General features: G+C 38.8%; 1 protein-coding gene across 5 annotated transcripts in view; it reads right to left on the bottom strand.

Moving 5' to 3' along the window:
* Ntrk2 (neurotrophic receptor tyrosine kinase 2) overlaps window positions 1-17819 on the bottom strand; it is a 349269-nt gene that overhangs the window by 153096 nt on the left and 178354 nt on the right. For 4 of the 5 annotated variants that reach the window (XM_047524198.1, XM_047524200.1, XM_047524199.1 and 1 more), the window contains one exon: window positions 4525-4713. In XM_047524198.1, the coding sequence (XP_047380154.1) occupies window positions 4525-4713 (189 nt within the window). Of the gene's footprint in view, window positions 1-267; window positions 733-4524; window positions 4714-17819 lie in introns of those variants that run through there. The other variant, XM_047524202.1, reaches the window with a different exon arrangement.

The raw sequence follows: 17819 nt of genomic DNA, 5'->3' as shown, positions 1-17819 counted from the left end.
TGCTCTGCAAGGACAAACACATACATGTACATAGAGACAACTCTAATTGAATTTAGGCCCAAGGCCTAGGACCCTAGCTAATTTACAAGGCTGCTCTAGGAAAGACACAATTTTAGGAATGACAATAAGTTTATGCATATAATGCATTCCCACCCTACGAGAGTCAACCCAAGATTGACGATTTGGGGGTTTTGCTGGTTAATTTTGTTGTTTTTTTTTTTTTTTTCAGCTCAGTAGGTATGTTTCCATTATACCCTGTCCAAAACTTTCTCAGCAGTCAAGGAGAGTATAGCAACACAGCTGCCTTTGAGTCAACTTTGTATATCCTACTGGGAAACCACCCCATGTTGTAAGACGATGAGGTTTTCAGACACGTCTAAACAGACTAGTTGAATTAAAGACCAACTCCAGACTTGATGTTGCTGAGCTCATCAGCTCCATCTTGCCATCCTGATTGATCGAGGAGATGGGTCTATAGTTAAAGTGGCATAGCACTTTGAGGGATTAGTCATTAGAGCACACTGCTTTGTCTTGGGAAGGCAACTTCTTGCTTGGCTAGATTATGGAAGCTAAGGAGTGACGTCAAGATGTTGTCTGGCCAGAATTTGCAGATAACCATAGAACTCTTCTCCTCCATCAGGCATGGATTTAGCCTCCTTTAGTTCCTGCAGTGACACAGGAGCCTCCAAATACCAAATAATTATCAGGCGGTCTTGGGGGAACCTCTGGGCCCTGCAATAAAGTAGACAGACTTGCTATTGGAAAGTGCTCGGGAGCAATTCATCCCTGTTCAGATTGCTCTAAAATCCTGCAAACCATCTCTGGATTTGGTAAATGAAAACTGTCACATAACTCTGGATAGTTTTTAAAAAAGTACTTCAGGGGATATATTCTATCATCATCTCTCATTAATCTTATACATCATTTAAAGAGGTTGGTTTGATCATGTCTTTTGCTTGCTTATTATTTTCTTTGTAATGCAAAGTTATGCAAGTTTTGAGGCTGTATCACTTTGAACAAGGCACTCTGAGCACCATCTCTAAAAATGTTTAAGGATCAGAAACAGAAAGTGAATGATTGATCAAATCCAATATATTCACATTTATCCCACCTGCCATTTTAAACCTTCAACTGTTCAAATAAGACAATAAATACCTGTTCTGTCTGGGAAAAATGGAGTATTTTATAGTAACAGGCCTAGGTTCCACAAGGCCTTCCCTACCCCATATGGTTTTTCTGATCTAGCCTCATTCTCATATTGACCTGCTAGGTCTCTGTAAGTAATCAGGATGTAGAACCTTTCTCAAACCTGACCTGTCTTAGTGCCTGTTACACAGTACGTTGTGATCTAACTACTAGGCCTCTACAGTGACATTCTTTGAGGGCAGGGAACAAGCCATCATTACAACTGAATCTCTAGCTCCTAACAGTATAAAAGTATTATAGATAATCAATAGTTATTCATCCAATTGAAATTCAGCATCTAAATTAGATTCTTACAATTCAGTGAAATAAGCCAGAGATCATAAAGCATATGCTGGAGATAAGGCATATATTCTAAAGTCAATATATTTGAATTGCATATAGCTTTGGAAAAGAGAAGTAAAATTGCTAGTCTGTGGCCCAAACCTCTGATGGATTCAGAGGATGAAGGTGATATACTATCCACATAATAGTTTTCTTTAAGTATATGAGAAAAGTTCTAAACTGTCTCTTGATTTCTTCTTTTCAGATATCATCTATGCAACTTCTTGGAAAAGCCTCTCTTGAGAGTTATTTAGAAATTAACTTATTTAAAGTATTCAATAAGAATCACCAAAAAGCTAAACTCAAAAATTTCAAGATCCTATACCAACAGATCCCTCTGCATTACCAGTCCATGAATTTTAAAATGTTTTCACTTATGGATGACTATAATTAGCATATCCACAGAAAGGATTCTTTTTGCTCAAAGTTTATTTCTGCTAAAACAGTTCTCTAAATCAGTTTAAATTGGGTGATACACTGTTAAAAACATTTCTAATAAATAAACTATTATGTGGGGAAGTTTGATAGGAATAAAGCCAATGGAAAGGGCTATGAATCATGTTTATTTGTTATAAGTTGGCTAGTAATTAATATTTAAGTATTGGATTGCCATATCTGGTCAACATCTGGCCAGAATGTTACATGCTATGAAGGTACAGAATGTTACATGCTATGAAGGAATGCTTCAACAGATAAAGTTGCTGCTATCCAGAAGCTTATAGTCTAATCCATGCAAGACTACAGAAACACAAGCACAAGGGTGATCATCCTCACTACACAACAACAGGTAACAGGTACGTTGAAGATAAATGAGAAAAAAGTACAGAGTAAAGAATGACATTTACAGAAGAGTAAAAAGGAAGAATAAAGGTAAATTTCTTCATTTCCATCTCTTTGAAAAGGATTCATGGGAGATGTCTAACCTTCAGTGTTTCTTAAAAATCATCAAAAAGTATGTATGTGTCTTGAAAAATGAAAATTTCTTCTGGTATAAAATAAGAAGTAATGGAGAATACTAAGCCAGGAATGGATGGTTGGGTGAAGGACCCAACAAGAAGACATAGTAAGGAAGGAATAGCCACATGTTGATTCAGTTATCTGAAGCCTTGGGTGGAGGCCAGACCTTAGGGGAGGCTGCAGTTCTCCTCAACTCCCTTCCAGTTCCTTCTGAGTGGGGCTGACACAAAGTAGCCAAGCCACAAAACTTGAGTCCTCCAAAAATAACCAAAATGTTTACAAAAATCCCCATGGACTCCAGATGAAGGAAGTGCCCTTTGGAAACTTCCTTTCTAAAGGAAGAAAGCACTTCTGGTGGGACCACAGAGTCAGCAGCCATCTAGCCCCATTTTCTCCAAGGAATCTCATCTGCTACTTTATTTGCTTTCTTCCTGTCTTGCTAATACATTCATTTTGTTATTGAACATGTTGAACTGATGGTATTTACTTGATTTTTCAGCTTTATCTTTCCTCCATTGAAAAGGAAAGCATACTTTGTGAGGTCATGTTAATTTTAGTCAATTTCAATTACAATACAGCTCTGGGCTAATTGAAGTGCATCACATAGCCTGTTCCTGGCTGTGACAAGGACATCACAGTACTCTATTCCTAGGGTGAGCAATCAAAATGATGAGATTCTCCCATCACAGCATTTTGCTTTGTCTTATTCCATATTTGTTACTAAATAAGCAGGATATTTCAAGGACATTTGGGGAATGCTTACCTCATCAAAGAATGCTCACTTTAAGCAACACCTCCACTCATCTTGATCACACCATAATAACAAGATTAGAATTAATAACACCTTGATTTCAAATAATACCTTCAAGTTCAAGGAGCTCAATATTCTTCACACACATTTTTCTATTTATCTTGTCATATTACAAATTCATCTAAAACCTACAGTAGGGCCCAGTATCACACATTACAATCATTTAATGCTATTCTTTATAACCCCAAATCCAATTTTAAATATACCTTGGAGCAAACGTGAATGAAGAGGAAGAAGTTACAGGTGTTTCCTTATATACACCCAGATTTGCTATTTGTTGCTACATGTCCTCATTCCATGAGGGTTTGCAGCACAAAGTCAGTCCCAAAGCCTACTTTTGCAATAGTCCTACTTCATCTCTGAGGCAGGGCAGGAGAGTAACATTTAAGACAAGATAAGGACATTCAAATGGAATATACCCATTCAGTGCCATGGAACCCCTGGGATCTGGGTCACCCAAATCACTTGTGAGCCCTTGTTCATGTATGAAGGAAGGCCTGCAGTTATAATAGCAAAAACCTGTTTGTCCACTGTGGTATTATTTTTTGATATCCTTAAGGCTGTGTTCTATATTTTATATTTGACCAATGGCTCAGAAGATAGGCTAAGGGGCTCTGAAAAATATCCCAAGCTTGCCAATGGAGTGTAATGGGTTAATCTAGTTCTGAAAAATAAAAGTCAGCATATTTCACATGCAATATCTGCTGCAATGTCTCTTTCCTGTCATAGCATCACAAAAGGCCTCATGCTGGAATTAGTACTGAACAAAGAATACACAATGACCCAAATTGATACCACCTGTGTGCAACACAATACTGCCCCAACTACCTCATGGGCACATTTTAATTACTTTCAACAAGCCAGATTTAAATTACATCAATTACCTATCATCTATAAGTGAAATATGTGCATTCTAATGATACTTCTGTTTTCTGTCTCTATCCCTTTCAAGATAAGCATGCCTTGATTCCAACTTCATATTGACAAATGGTTTTGGAAAATGGATCCCAAGAGAAGTTAGTATCTGCCCACTGTTCCAGGAGGAGACACACCTTAGGAATTCTGTAACCAGCAAAATAAAGATTCTAGCCCCCAGGCCAAAGTCTGCAAGAGTCCTGACATTTCACTGACCCCACCCCTCCATCAGCCTTATTGGGGACTCTGATAAACACACTTTTTGATACAGCTATGCAGCAAATAGGCCAATAAGTATAAACAGCTGTACTTACATGTGTCTGGCTTGAGCTGACTGTTAGTGATGCCAAAGTACTGGGGATTTTCAATGACGGGAATCTTGGTCATTCCAATAATGACAGCATCAGGGCCACCCTCTGAAGAGGATGGAGTGTTACTCCCATTGGAGATGTGGTGGAGGGGGCTGGCAGAGTCATCATCATTGCTGATAACTGAAGCCGGGCCTGGAGTTGGAAAAAGTATACATATTTTCCTGTAATTGAATGACTTCAATTCAGCTATAATTCATATATATTCAATTCATCCATTTCAAGTTCACAGAGTTGTCAATCATTACTATAATCTAATTTTAGGACATTTTCATCACCCCAATTAGCAATCCCCCCATTCTCCCACTCCCATTCCTAGGCATCCACAAATTTACTTTCCATCTCTGAATTTACCTATTTTGCATTTCATGTAAATGGAATCTTTTGTATCTGGCTTCTCTAATAGAGTAAAACACTTTTTTAAGAAAGAAGGTGGGGGTGTTGGAAGCCTTTATATCATTTCTTTCCTATTTTGTTTTTCTGGCTTTTTGTTTTCTGTGGTGCTGGAGATGGAACCCAGAGCTTTGAGCATGCTAGGCAAGTGCTCTGCCACTGAGCTATCCTCCAACCCTAGTGTAACATTCTTAAAATTCATCCACAGTGTAGTATGTGTCAGTACTTCCTTCCTTTTTATTGGTGAATAATACTCCATTTTATGAAAAAGTTTTTTTATCCACCCATTCATAGAAGGACATTTGAGCTATTTGGATTATTTGGCTAGTAGGAATAGTGCTTCTATGAACACTCATGTGATGATTTGTGTTGGGCACACATTTTCATTTCTCTTGAATAGAATTGGTTGGTCATATGGCAGCACTGTGTTTAACATTTTGAAGAACCACCAAAATGTTTTTCAAAGTGACTGTGCCATTTTATATTCCCACCATCAGTGTATAAGGGTTTCTATTTCTTCACTTCCTTCTCCAGTAATTCAGTATGCAGCTTTTCTCTGTTCTGTGAACACCTTCGGAACACTCTGTCACTGAAACTCCTAGTGTGAAACTAAAATTCATTTCACATAGCACTGAAAGTTTTGCTGGGAGTTTGAATATCTGAGTTTCCCATCTCCACCCTTTGGACAAGTCATATACCATCTTCGTGCATTTGCTTACATTTGTGAAGTCTGCAAAATAGTATCTGCTTGTTATTTTAGGAGACTGGAATGAGACTAATGACATGAAAATGTACTATAAATTTTAACATGTTTCATTAGTATGAATTAATATTTGGTATTCCTAAATAAAATTCAACTGGAAGACTAGAATTGCACTGGATTATCCTACTATTAAGTTTCTTTTTTCTCCATATTCTGTGAGTGCCCATACCATTTTTGTCTACAAAATACTTCAATAATAATAATCGATCAACCCCATGTCAAATTTATCTACTTTGCCTTTAGTTTTAAGATTATTTGTAATTATCTGGAGGTCCTTCGTTTTTAAGAAATTATCACAGCATTTTCATACAAGACTTAATTTTTTTAGTCCAAAACCTCAGAATGTATATGCATTCTACTGTATCTTGTCTAAACAATTTATCCATTGACCAGTAAACTCAAACTTCTTGCAACTGAAAATAGATTTTCAGAGATAAAGGTCAATGTGAAGTCTTCAAAACAGTTACAATACAGTTACCCCATAGGTGGGAAGTAGACAGAGCCTCTTAGACATGTATTACACACAGTTTGAAGTGTACTGAATGAGTGCAATGTCCTGTGGAAGCAGAACACTGGCCACAACTACTGGCATAAGCCACAAGGAAGGAGGGAAGTAAAAGGATAAGGAAGAAAGACAAAATGGGTATGATAAGGCAGAATCAAATACCCAGCCAAGAAAAATACCATAGTCCAGAAGGGAAAGTCTGAATGACTATTTGCTGTGCAAGGAAATGTGTTTCAACCAAACCTGCCCCCACCCCCATCCCCCTGGATGCGCCTTCATGAATTCTCTACTTTTTCCTTCACACGTAATTATTTCAGTGAAAAGCACAGCGAGTCCAAAAAACAAACGTTGTTTTGTCAGGGGCTTTGATACAATTTTGAATCCCCTATACAATATGATGATAATACATCCCACAACTTCGGAGATCTGTGTCTCCTCCTCATAAGGGGATTATCACAGTTTGTAGTGATAACAATTGGACATTCCCCTGCTAGTAATGTCTTAAACAAACTATGCAGGAGGAAGCCAACTGCTATTATATGTAATTTTTAAAGCATTCTCTCAATGGGATGTGCATTTAAGTTGCCTTTAATGATATACTCTAGCTTAATTCTGCAAACAAGTCCTCACACAGTCAATTTAAAAGGCACAATCAAAGCCAAGGCAAGTCCACCAGTTGTGCTCAACGTGTGGCTTATTCATCTGAATTAGCAAAAAGGAAAAATCCTGACCAAAAAAGCTATAAAGACAAGTTGTTTCTAACATCCCCTACCATCCTTTTTTTTTTTTTTTTTTTTAAAGATTTGCTTCCTGACAGGCCTCAATCATGCAGATTCTAGCTGGCAATAGGAAATGGAGATGCCTTAGGCTGAGGTTTCTGGGTGTTGTCCATAAAACCTTCCTGCAGCTGGTTCCCTCGCTCACTCCCCAGAGCAGTTGTTCCCTCCTGTGAGGTTACCAAAGCACGCGACTCTGGGAGCTCAGTCAAGGCTGCACATTTCTCAACAGATTCCTGGTTCTATCTACCTTTATCCTCAGAAATGTAAGAGTGGTCATTTTCACAAAATTCCACACCTTGTAAGAAGACCAGCAATATTTTTTTCTGGATCCCAAGCGATGAATAAAAATACACTGACCCCAGTTGATTTCTTCTTTGATTCTCCTCTGACCTAGGCCAGGCTATGAACTTCATAGCAGCATTCAATCATTTTTGAGGAGGTTGATACCTAGAAGACAATTTTGTAATTCCCCCAGGAATTCAGGAATCACCTGCAAGTACACAGTAAAGCCCTCCCCTGAGTCCAAACAAGGGACTTGCTCTCTGGTTTTCCTTCTCCATCTAAGGACACTCCTTTCTTCCCCTGACCTTTCCAATTAAACCCCCCAACTCATGTAACAGATCGTAAGGGAATGGGCTCTTTTTTGGGGATGGGGATTAAGCAATTAAGTATAGAAGTGGTATAAAACATCAAGGTAATTTTTCAAAAGCCTTTTCACTTTGCAGAAAGTCACTGTTGACAAATCAGAGCAACACAAACCTCAGCAATTCATCAAGCAGCATATTAATTCAAGTGCCGTTTCCTTCATTATTGATGTTCCAAAACCTGGAGATCGATTTGGTTGGCAAGGTTGCAAGAATTAAGCCCATTTTTCTATGAACATTTTGAAATAATGGAATGCAGAGCACAGCAAAGTTGGGAGGGGGGAAAAAGCTCTCCACAGGGGCAATGAATGTCTATATAATTTGACAGCAGCCTGTCTGTGCATATCACGGGATGTGTCTTTGTGTGTCTGTGCATGTATTTGAGCAGACAGCAAGAAAAGTCAGAAGAGTCAGAAGCACATCACAGCATGTTAAAGAAATTCATATGAGAACTTAAAAAATGTTTTATAATATTAATATAAAGTTTTCAATTGCTGGGTATGCGCATACTTGTTGAGTTTGGAGTAGATAGTTCTAATGACTGAGTGACGCCTGGAAACATTTGTAGTCCATTTTTATTTTAATGTCTTAGGTGCAAAGAGGCATTTTTCTCTTTTATCAGAGATGCTACATATCCTACGCATATGACATTTCTAAACCTAATGTAGACTTATTTTCCAGTGATAAAAATGGAGGAAGATCAACTAAGCAAAGAATTTCCTTCTCTCGATACCAACGATGCCTTCAAGTTGAAGGGAGGGACTGTCACTCTTGAGCAGCTGTATTAACAGTACCTTTTTATTTTCCAGATTCTGATGTTCTGATGTCTGGGGCCCTGTTTACACTGGAGGATCGGTCTCCCCCAGGGGCTAGCCTGTTGTTGGAGATAGTAACTACCTTGTCTGCAAGTATACCTTTCATATGCAAACCAACCAATACAGAGTCTACACCCCCAACTACTGTGATGGGCTGACAGATCTGACTCCATGAGAATGTTATAGGCCAGACTGTAAGGGAAATAACTAAACAGACTCCATTTTGCTCTGAGACTCCATGTTATGTAGGAAATAAGCTTCTCCCATGGGAACACCTCACCTCTGTGCCCATCATCAGTTACTTGGTGTGACATGTTTAATAATTTACAATGGCAACTCCTATGTAGTAAGAATTGCTCTCTTTTGATTCCTATTGCTCTTAAACAATGTACCATGTAAACAGTAATTGTATGGATGTTAGTAACCATTCTTTAGTTTGTTCCTAGGTAAGGGTCAATTTGACTCACTTCCCCCTCTGCCAATGATCTCATGATGTTAATGTGTAATTTTGAATCATAGCAACAGACTCTTATGATTGATGTGATTTTTGGTATAAGAACCCCTATGACCCTGTGGTTGAGGCTGTTCTCCCAATAGCCATTTTTTGGGGCATTGTGTGAGACAGTCAACTGGCCAGCTTAATAAAGACTCAAATTTGGACTTCTCAGTGGTGATTGGTCTGTTCTTAAGTTGCGCCCCATTACACTACCTTCCTTATGTGGCCCTTACACTCCAGACCACTGAATACCTGTCTCAATGACCCCAGGACAAGGTAGGTATCAGAAAACTCGGTAGTCCCTATGATTCAAAACCCACTGAAATTCATACTCAAACTAGCCAATCCTAAATCTACTTACTTTACCTCCCCTGTCTCTTCCCATGAAAACCACAATAAGGGCTTTTGCTCATGTTTTCCCCTTACTCCCTCTGCCTTGACTGACCAGGGTTTCCTATGCAGTCATCTGTGGCATGGTATGTCCTCTCTTGGGAATTGTGAGCATCAAACTGCCTTTTCAGTGGCAGTTGTTTCCTAAAGTGTTGGCCTCATGATGCCTGAAAAATAATAAAACTTCTCATAGTCTGTAGCCGCAGCACTCTGAAGAATGCTCTCTGCTGTGACCATATTTTTGAAGCTTTCTGAGGACATGCACCCTTCTGCATTATGAACTGGTTTGAGAAATATTTAAGTGGCTTCAATGATGTGCTATTTAGTGAAAAGAAGACACTCTTACACAGCACTGTCCTGGGAGTATTTCTCACTCCCCACTCCCCAACACACAAACAACACACACCTGACACAAAATCCTAAAACAGGGCATCTTAAAATCTGATGTCTTGGAAAAGTGACTGTGATCGGCTATGTCTGAATTTTGTCCCAGGAGAACTGCCAAGAAGTCCCGAGCTGATTGAGCTTGATGTTCCAACATTGTCACATCTCCACTTTCTGTTTGATTGTTAAGAGCTTTTGTCTTAGAACTTGTGGGACTAGTAAGGGTCAGAGTGACTTTTCCGCTCCAGGACCCTTCTGGCCATTCTGCCTCAACCTGGGCTCAGTCTACTCGTAATTTGTGAATCACTGGATAGACAGAGTCTGTTTAACAGCTCAAGATCTGATGTCAGGTTCTAAAGAGGATAGGAAGGAGGCTCCTTTATATGTACAGGATGAACAAGCATAGGACAGATGGCTCAGAACTTGGCGGCTCCTGATACCCATACACTTCTCCAACTCTGCAATTCTACTATAGCCAACCTTGCTACCAAAAGAAATACCAACCAAGACAATCTGTCTGTGATGGTCAGATCTTGGAAACTCACATGAATGATATATAACAGTCCAACTTTTCATGCCTTCTGTGCAATTTTCCTTAATTGTTTCTGTACCCATAGAAAAGACTGAGCAATTTGGAAGTTCCAGGAGATCACACCTGATTTCAATCCTAATGATTGAAATTGTCATCTGTATTCATTCTGTAAGCCACAAACCCTGCTTTTCCATTGTCAGCACACAGTCTGAATACAAGGACTAAAATGCAATCAAGCACAAATCACAGCATCTGGACATGAAAATCTGTTTTGAAAAAGAAATGGTCATAAACGAACAGCTGATTTACCAATTCAGAACTCTCTTACATCTTGGCCCTGGAAAAAAGTTAAGAGCCAAACTTGTCCTGGCTTGACTAGTCAGCCAATTATGCACTATGAGCCGTAATGTAGTTGTGTTTTATGTCACTACCCTTCTGAAAAATACATCACAACTTAGAACTGGGATAGTGGTTGACACATCCCCACAGGACAAAAAGCAAATCAACTACAAAAATGCAAAACCATTTACTCAGTTAGCAAAACTAATGCCTTTTCTGGAAAAATTCTGGACCTCCTTCTTCAAGAAATCGGAAACGAGGAAGACAGAAAATGAGTAGATGGCCAAAGAATATACACAAGATCTAAGAAGTTTCATCCGAATTAAACAACATCAACTCATTACTTTATCCAAAGAAGGAGTGACTACTTACCAACACCTTGTCTTGATTTTACTTTCCCAAATCCAAACCATGAGAAATCTGAAAACCACAACAAAACATAAAATAAACTTCGAAAGAGAAGTGTAAACCAGAGGCAGTCACTGTCCTTAGTCAAAACGACAACCCTCCCCACCCCAAACTTACAACAAAACACTAGTGACCAAGGCTTCCTCTCAAACACCTGAAAACTAACCCTTGGATTTTTGCATAAAGATTTATTTCTCATTCTGAGAATGTGGAAGTTCAAATCAGATAAGAGCAGCCTGTCTTCAACAAAAATGGCCCAAACCCAGAGTCCACAGATCTAAGCTGTTTCCTTCCTTCCTTCCTTCCTTCCTTCCTTCCTTCCTTCCTTCCATCCATCCATCCAACCATCCATCCTTCCTTCTTTCTTTCCTATCTCACTTTCTTTATTCTACCTAAGTGGAGAGATCACTGCCTAGTAGCAAATCACCTAAGAGGAAAGCTGTAGGGTGAAGGCACATCATGCATTTGACAAATGCAGTATGCTTCTGAACCACAATGAAGTGGGAAAATGATGAGAGAAAACAGATCCTTTCTGAAGCTGAGGCAGAAAAAAAAGAACATGGAATCCCATGGGAGAGCTGACACATGTGTTGGATGAGGATTCAGGATGATGAGGAAGAAGAGGAGGTCTTAATTCTACATAAATTGCCACTACTGACCTGCTGTAAGACAGCAGTGGGCAGCAGGTCCAAGTCTTTTACAAGACAAGGCTCCACTAGGCACGGATAAGAAAAGACCTCTAGATATTTGGAGGGTCTCCAGTGATAAAATCCACTGAAATAGTTCTTCCTTGAGCCCAGCTGTTCTCTTTCAGTGTTATTTTCCACTGGGTTCAAAGCTACTTCTGCACAGCAGAGAAATCCCTGAATACGAGGTAGGTAAAGAGGATGCAACCCAAATAAGTGACTATGTAAAGCTCTTTGGCTCTGCAGTGATTTTACAAGCAGTTAGAATAATAAGCTAGGTAGAAGAACCAGTTGAAGTCAAACAATGTACGATGTAAAAACTCCTTGCACACTCCGAACTGTTTTACAGAGTCAATGTCATGATTATTACTATTTTTTTCCAAGTGTCAGTTTAGGCTTTGCTTTCCTGGTATCCTAAAGTTCAGCTCTCCAACCTCAAAGCTGATTTTTGCTCTTGATTGATGTTCCTCTGAATGCTTCCTTCCAGGTTTTGAAAGACCAGATGAAGGCCTGGCCTCAATCCAAAACCAGATAAAGTTTTCTTTGCACAGAAGCCAGTGAACTGTTTTCACTGGAGCTGAGTTATCTTTACAGGGGAGTGCCTATGCATTTGTTACTTACAACTAACCCCATTCAAAATGGGGTGTACTTTCCCAATGGTCACTCTGGTTTTCTACATTTATTTGATTTATGCCTTGAAAATTAACCCATAAATTAAAATATGAATAATGATTATTATTGAAATTATTATTAATAAATACTAATAAAATAGTAAACAATAATAAATTATTTATTAATAATTTGTTATTATTATTATGCTACTGTGGACTGAACCCAGGAACTTTCTACCATTGAGCTACATTTTCAGTCCTTTTTATTTTTTATGTTGAGGCAGGGTCTCCCTAAATTGCTAAGGCTGGCTTTCCACTTGTGTTTCTCCTGGCTCAGCTCCCTGGCATTACAAGTGTGCACCGCCATACCCAGCAGATTGAAATCTTTAAGACTGTTTTTATTACTTGAGTACTTTTTTCAAAGTAACATTTCCATTTTACAGGGCACCCACTGAAAGCCAAGAGCAATCCCACACTGGCAGCCTATTTCAGGTTAATTTCATTCATTATAATAAACAAAAATGCAATGAACATCTTACACATCTAAAGTGATCCCCACCCATTCTTAAAAATTATTCCAGTAGGATAAATCCTAGAGATGGTTTATTCAAAGTGATGAATATTGCTAAACTGGCTTTTGATCGTTTCAGATCTCATTTTCACCAACAGTGCATGAAAGAGTAGAAGTATATTTTTGAGCTAAGGGTGAATCTTTTCCTATTTCTACTCTACATTTGGTGTGTCAACACCTAACTGAGTAGAGACCTGACAAATAGTTACCTCTCATATATTCTCCTTGAAACCATTCACACACATCTCTCTCAGCTAGTGTTTTGCATGGGTGGAAAAATGACAACTGCAGATAAGAAAAGCCCAGGAACTCCTCTCACTTATGCAGTCATTACAATACACCTAGTGCCCCTACCCACCCCAGACTCTTCTCCCTTGGTCCTCAATCACACTGGATAATAAAGCATCCTGTGCTTATCAACAAGGAACTGAGGCTCAGAATTAGCCAAGTATGGGAAGAAGCAGAAAGGGGAGTAGAGAGTTCCCCATTCCTGATGATTCGATTTACAAGATTTTTTACTTTAAGATGGTATGAAAGTGATATGCATTCAGAAGAAACTGTATTTCAAATATTGAATTTGGATCTTTTTTTCAGGCCAGTGATGTGTTATACAATGCTCACTCGAGACACTGGGTAATAGCAGCAGGCCACAGCTCCTGGCCAGCCAGGTGAACAGAGGAGTAAACAACTGGTGCTCTATAGTGCACCATGCTGCTAGCAGTTTATTTATTTATTCATTTTTTTGGATGTTGTATTTTGTGTTTTCACAACCCATCACTTATTCAATAATTTAGATGAGAAAATCAGCATATTATTATAACACAGGTCTTGTGTTAGATGGTTTTGTCCAGCCACTGGCTACTGCAAGTTCTCTGAGCATGCTTGAGGTAGATGAGACTGAGCTATGATGTTGAGTACGTAACTTTGATTTACGTTGTTTTCAACTTAAAATGGGTTTTAAGTTGAAATGACACAATCCCGTCACAAATCAAGGAACACCTGTACTCCCTGTGAGTAGCCCAGTTATGGCTCAAGTGGGATGTGGTGAATGCATCAAGGGGACTGATGAGCTGGAGAGGAAAAAACCAAGGAACACAAGCAAGGGCCAAGTCGAGAGTTTAGATTTTATAGAGAAAACTGTGATTTGGTTCCAAATAGAAACCCATCCAAACTCAGGCCAGGAAATCAAGATAAATTTAAGAAAAATTGCTTGGCTTTAGGGAGAATCAGGGTTGGGGAGAGAAAAACTAAGGGCAAGAGACTGGTTATGAGGTTTTGAGAGAAATTAAGGCCTAAGAGAATTGTGGCCTGAGTTGACTGGTCAGATTAGCAAAATGGCCTGGAGATCAGGATACAAGTTTAATGCCCAAAGTAGATTTGCCCCAGTTCTAAAGTCCATAGGTGAATTAGAGCATAAAAGAAGATTCTGTACCTAGAATTCATTTCTTCTTTGGGCACATTAAACATCTCTTTGTTTTTTGTTTGTTTGTCTTGTTTTTTTTTTTTGTTGTTGTTGTTTTTTGTTTTTTCTTTTACAGGCATGAATGAAGGAGCACCCAATTGAGGCCAACTTTTGGTAAAATAATTCATGAGTTGCTGAAGTATAACTAAGTTCTCTTTTAAAAAAGGATCACAGTCATTTCATAGAAGAGAAAACGATTTTCTGGACATTCCTCAGAGTCCATGAAAAATTCAACAGGTCAGATGTAGAAGGGTCAAATTGGCACCTCCCTCCCAGAAGCTTCAAGTCATTCAACAACTCCTTGATACATTGAAGCCGCAATCTTAAAAACTTAATACTAAATTTCATCAGCAAAATTTTCCCACAAGGCCAAAAAGAAACAATTTCTCAATTTCCTGTGATGTTTTCCCCATTGGGAGTAGAGTCCTGCCAAACTTTCTTTTATTTTCTTCTTAATAAGAGACACTTTATTCACAGCAAATAAAGGGCTCCTTCAAAAGCACATGCAGTTGCAGTGAGCTTAAAGAATCCCCTCCTTTCTGCAATCTAGAACAACAGAGATTCTAAATTATGAAATTAACCAATTAAATTCATCTCTTTTTTTAAAAAAAGCTCAACAATTTCCCTGACCAAAGAGGAGGAATGTGTGGGGGCAGAGAGTGGGGGGAGAGACACATTAACACATTAACAACTCTAAGATGGAAGTGAAACTAAGTAAAATAAATAGCGAAAAAGATTGCTTTTCAAATGTCTCTCAAAGGAAACAGAATTTAGGGAGTTGAAAAGAAATATTTATGATGCAAGCAAGAGAATCAGAGGAAGGAGCCAGAAACAGGCAAAATGGAAGAAACCTGACCTTCCCAATAGGTGCTGAGCCACACAAACATTAAACATGATATTTTGAAGTTGTAATCTCAAGAGAATAATGAAGTTTCCAGATTTTTTTTTTTTTTGAAGTTACAGAACCATCACTTTAGTATGTGGAAAGAAAAAAAGACAGCTTTCATTTCTTTTAATTCTGAAGAAATTAAAGCTTGCTGCATTCTCAAATGTTTATTAAGGTAAAATTAAGGTAAAGTGTACCAACCTGAACCCCCCAGAAAAAAGTGTCTCTAACTTTGTGAGAGAAGCAAACAGGAAAACATGATTCACTAGCAGAAACATGCCTCACCTCCAACTTTTTAGGGCTACACCTACTCCCTAGGGGACACTAGGACACTCTGGACTGCTTTGCTCAAGGGAGATCATGGACAGGGGTGGAGCCCAGAGTGGACACTCTGAGTACTTGAGTTGATTGACTGTTATTTCAAAGAACTGGAATGACTGGTCATTGGAGTGGAGGAGAGATGAATGCAAAGGATTGCCTTGTTGACAACATAATCTCCTTTTCCCACTGACACATAATCGGAGTGAGTAATAGTGGGTTTCAAATTAATTCCAGTTCCTCAGGCCACAGAACAGTGTAGACTGGGGTCAAGTTTGCTTTCAATTTCATCTTAATCTTTTACTTAAGGACATAACCTTTATAAAAGAAAGTCTTATCTCTCCTGCCTAAGAGGAGGACTTGCTTTGAGTTAAACTGGTTCTAGAAATCACAACATTAGGTTGATTCCTCCCCACCAAACTTTATTTGACTTCCTCCCTTTGCTTTTCTCAAACTTCCAATGCAACTTATTTCCACTGTTCTTAAAGAAATTACATTGAACAGCTCCTATATGAAAAGAAATGCATGTATTATAAGTGAAACTGCTAGCCACACCTTGAAATCATGTATTATCTTTTTTTTTCTGGCCTACAGCTAGACTACATTTTTCAGCCTCCCTTGTAAATACTAGCCAATGGAGGGTGAGCAGAGTGAAAGGGACCAAGTCCAGGTCCATCAGGACTTCCCATGTGTACAACCCTCACTCCTTCCCCCTTAACCTGGCCAGAATGAAGACAACACCTGGTCAGACATGAAGTTATGACTTGAAGATAGCAAAGGACTGTTTCAAGAAATAAATAATTGTCTCAGCATCATTATGAGTATAGACTGAGTAGAACATAACTCAGAGCTATTATTCCAGATCAGTGATGCTGAGCCATTTTTTGGTCCAACTTTTATCCATATGCAAGAAGTAAACTATAGTGTTTGGACCATTATCCACATTTGGACTTAATTTACTGTGGTAGAGAACTTACCCTAAATAATTCATGTAGATAGACAGAGATAGATATCATATATATATGACCTTGAGAACATGTGTCCTTGACTATGACTACTTATTACAACCCCATCAAATCATGAATTCAAAATTGTGTTTCTATGCATATGAACATTTTCCTAGAGACAAAACACACAGATTTCATCTGAATTTTGAATCACTGAAATACATAAAAGCAGTTGTAGAGACAAAGATAAAAGTGCATGTGTACTCTGCATTTATATTCTGTTTAATCTTGTTCTCTACCAACAGTTGAACTTGGGTGCTGAGAACCATCCATTATCTCTCACCTAGATTCTTGCACTAGCCTTTAGCTTGTCCTTCCTGTTTCTTCCTTGTTACTCGCCCCCAACCACATATCTTTCCCACAGAGTTGTCAGAGCAATCATTTTAAAATAGAAATCAGATTATTGCATTCTCATGCTTAAAATCCTTTACAGGGTTCTTGTTGCATTTTCTATAAACTTCTTATCATCATTATAGAATCCTGCATGACTCAGACAACTGACCATGACACTACCCCCTGCCTGATTCCCCATGAGACACCCTCAGTGGCCTCTTTCCTGAATCTTTTTTTTTTTTTTTAACTCTTTTATCCCCTTTCTCAGTTTTCGGGTTTCAGGTCAAGTATCTAAGATAATAGTAGATAGACTAGTCAGAGTCTTTCTGAGCTCCTTTTCCACTCACTCTCTATCATCTTATCCTTCTCAGAACATACAAATGCACAACATAACTTATTTGATCTATTGTTTATTGACTCCATTCTTTGCTAGAATTTGAGCACCAAGAAGTCAGTGACTGCCTTCAGATGTTTCCCCTAGAAACAGACCCTGACTTAAGAATTCAAGGAAAGATAATTTATTAGGAAGGTATCCCAGGAAACACTAGAGGACATGTAAAGAAATGCTCTCAGGAGGAGAATTAAGTCCATCATGCATGTGTTATCCAGTGGGCTACTCCATGGACAACTGGAGTTCAAAGCCCCAGAGAACTTGGAGTGATGGTGTAGAATGCATGTCAGAGTTCTTCCATCCCAAAGGTGAGGAAGCTGGGTTAGTTAACCTCCAGTTACCTTCTGTCACTAGCCAAGGGCTGAGGGCTAAGAGAAAATCCTTACACAGAGTATTGGGTACTTGCAACAAGACAAAGTGAGAAAGTACAGGTTGAGCATCCTTAATCCAAAAATCCAAACTCCGAAATGCTCCAAATCTGGAACTTTTTGAGTGCAGACATGACACAAGGAGAAAATTGCACACCTT

Source organism: Sciurus carolinensis, chromosome 14 (assembly GCF_902686445.1).
Source record: "Sciurus carolinensis chromosome 14, mSciCar1.2, whole genome shotgun sequence".
Classification (NCBI taxonomy): Eukaryota; Metazoa; Chordata; class Mammalia; order Rodentia; family Sciuridae; genus Sciurus; species Sciurus carolinensis.
The sequence above is the reverse complement of the archived record's forward strand: the minus strand, read 5'-3'. Positions and strand labels throughout refer to the sequence as shown.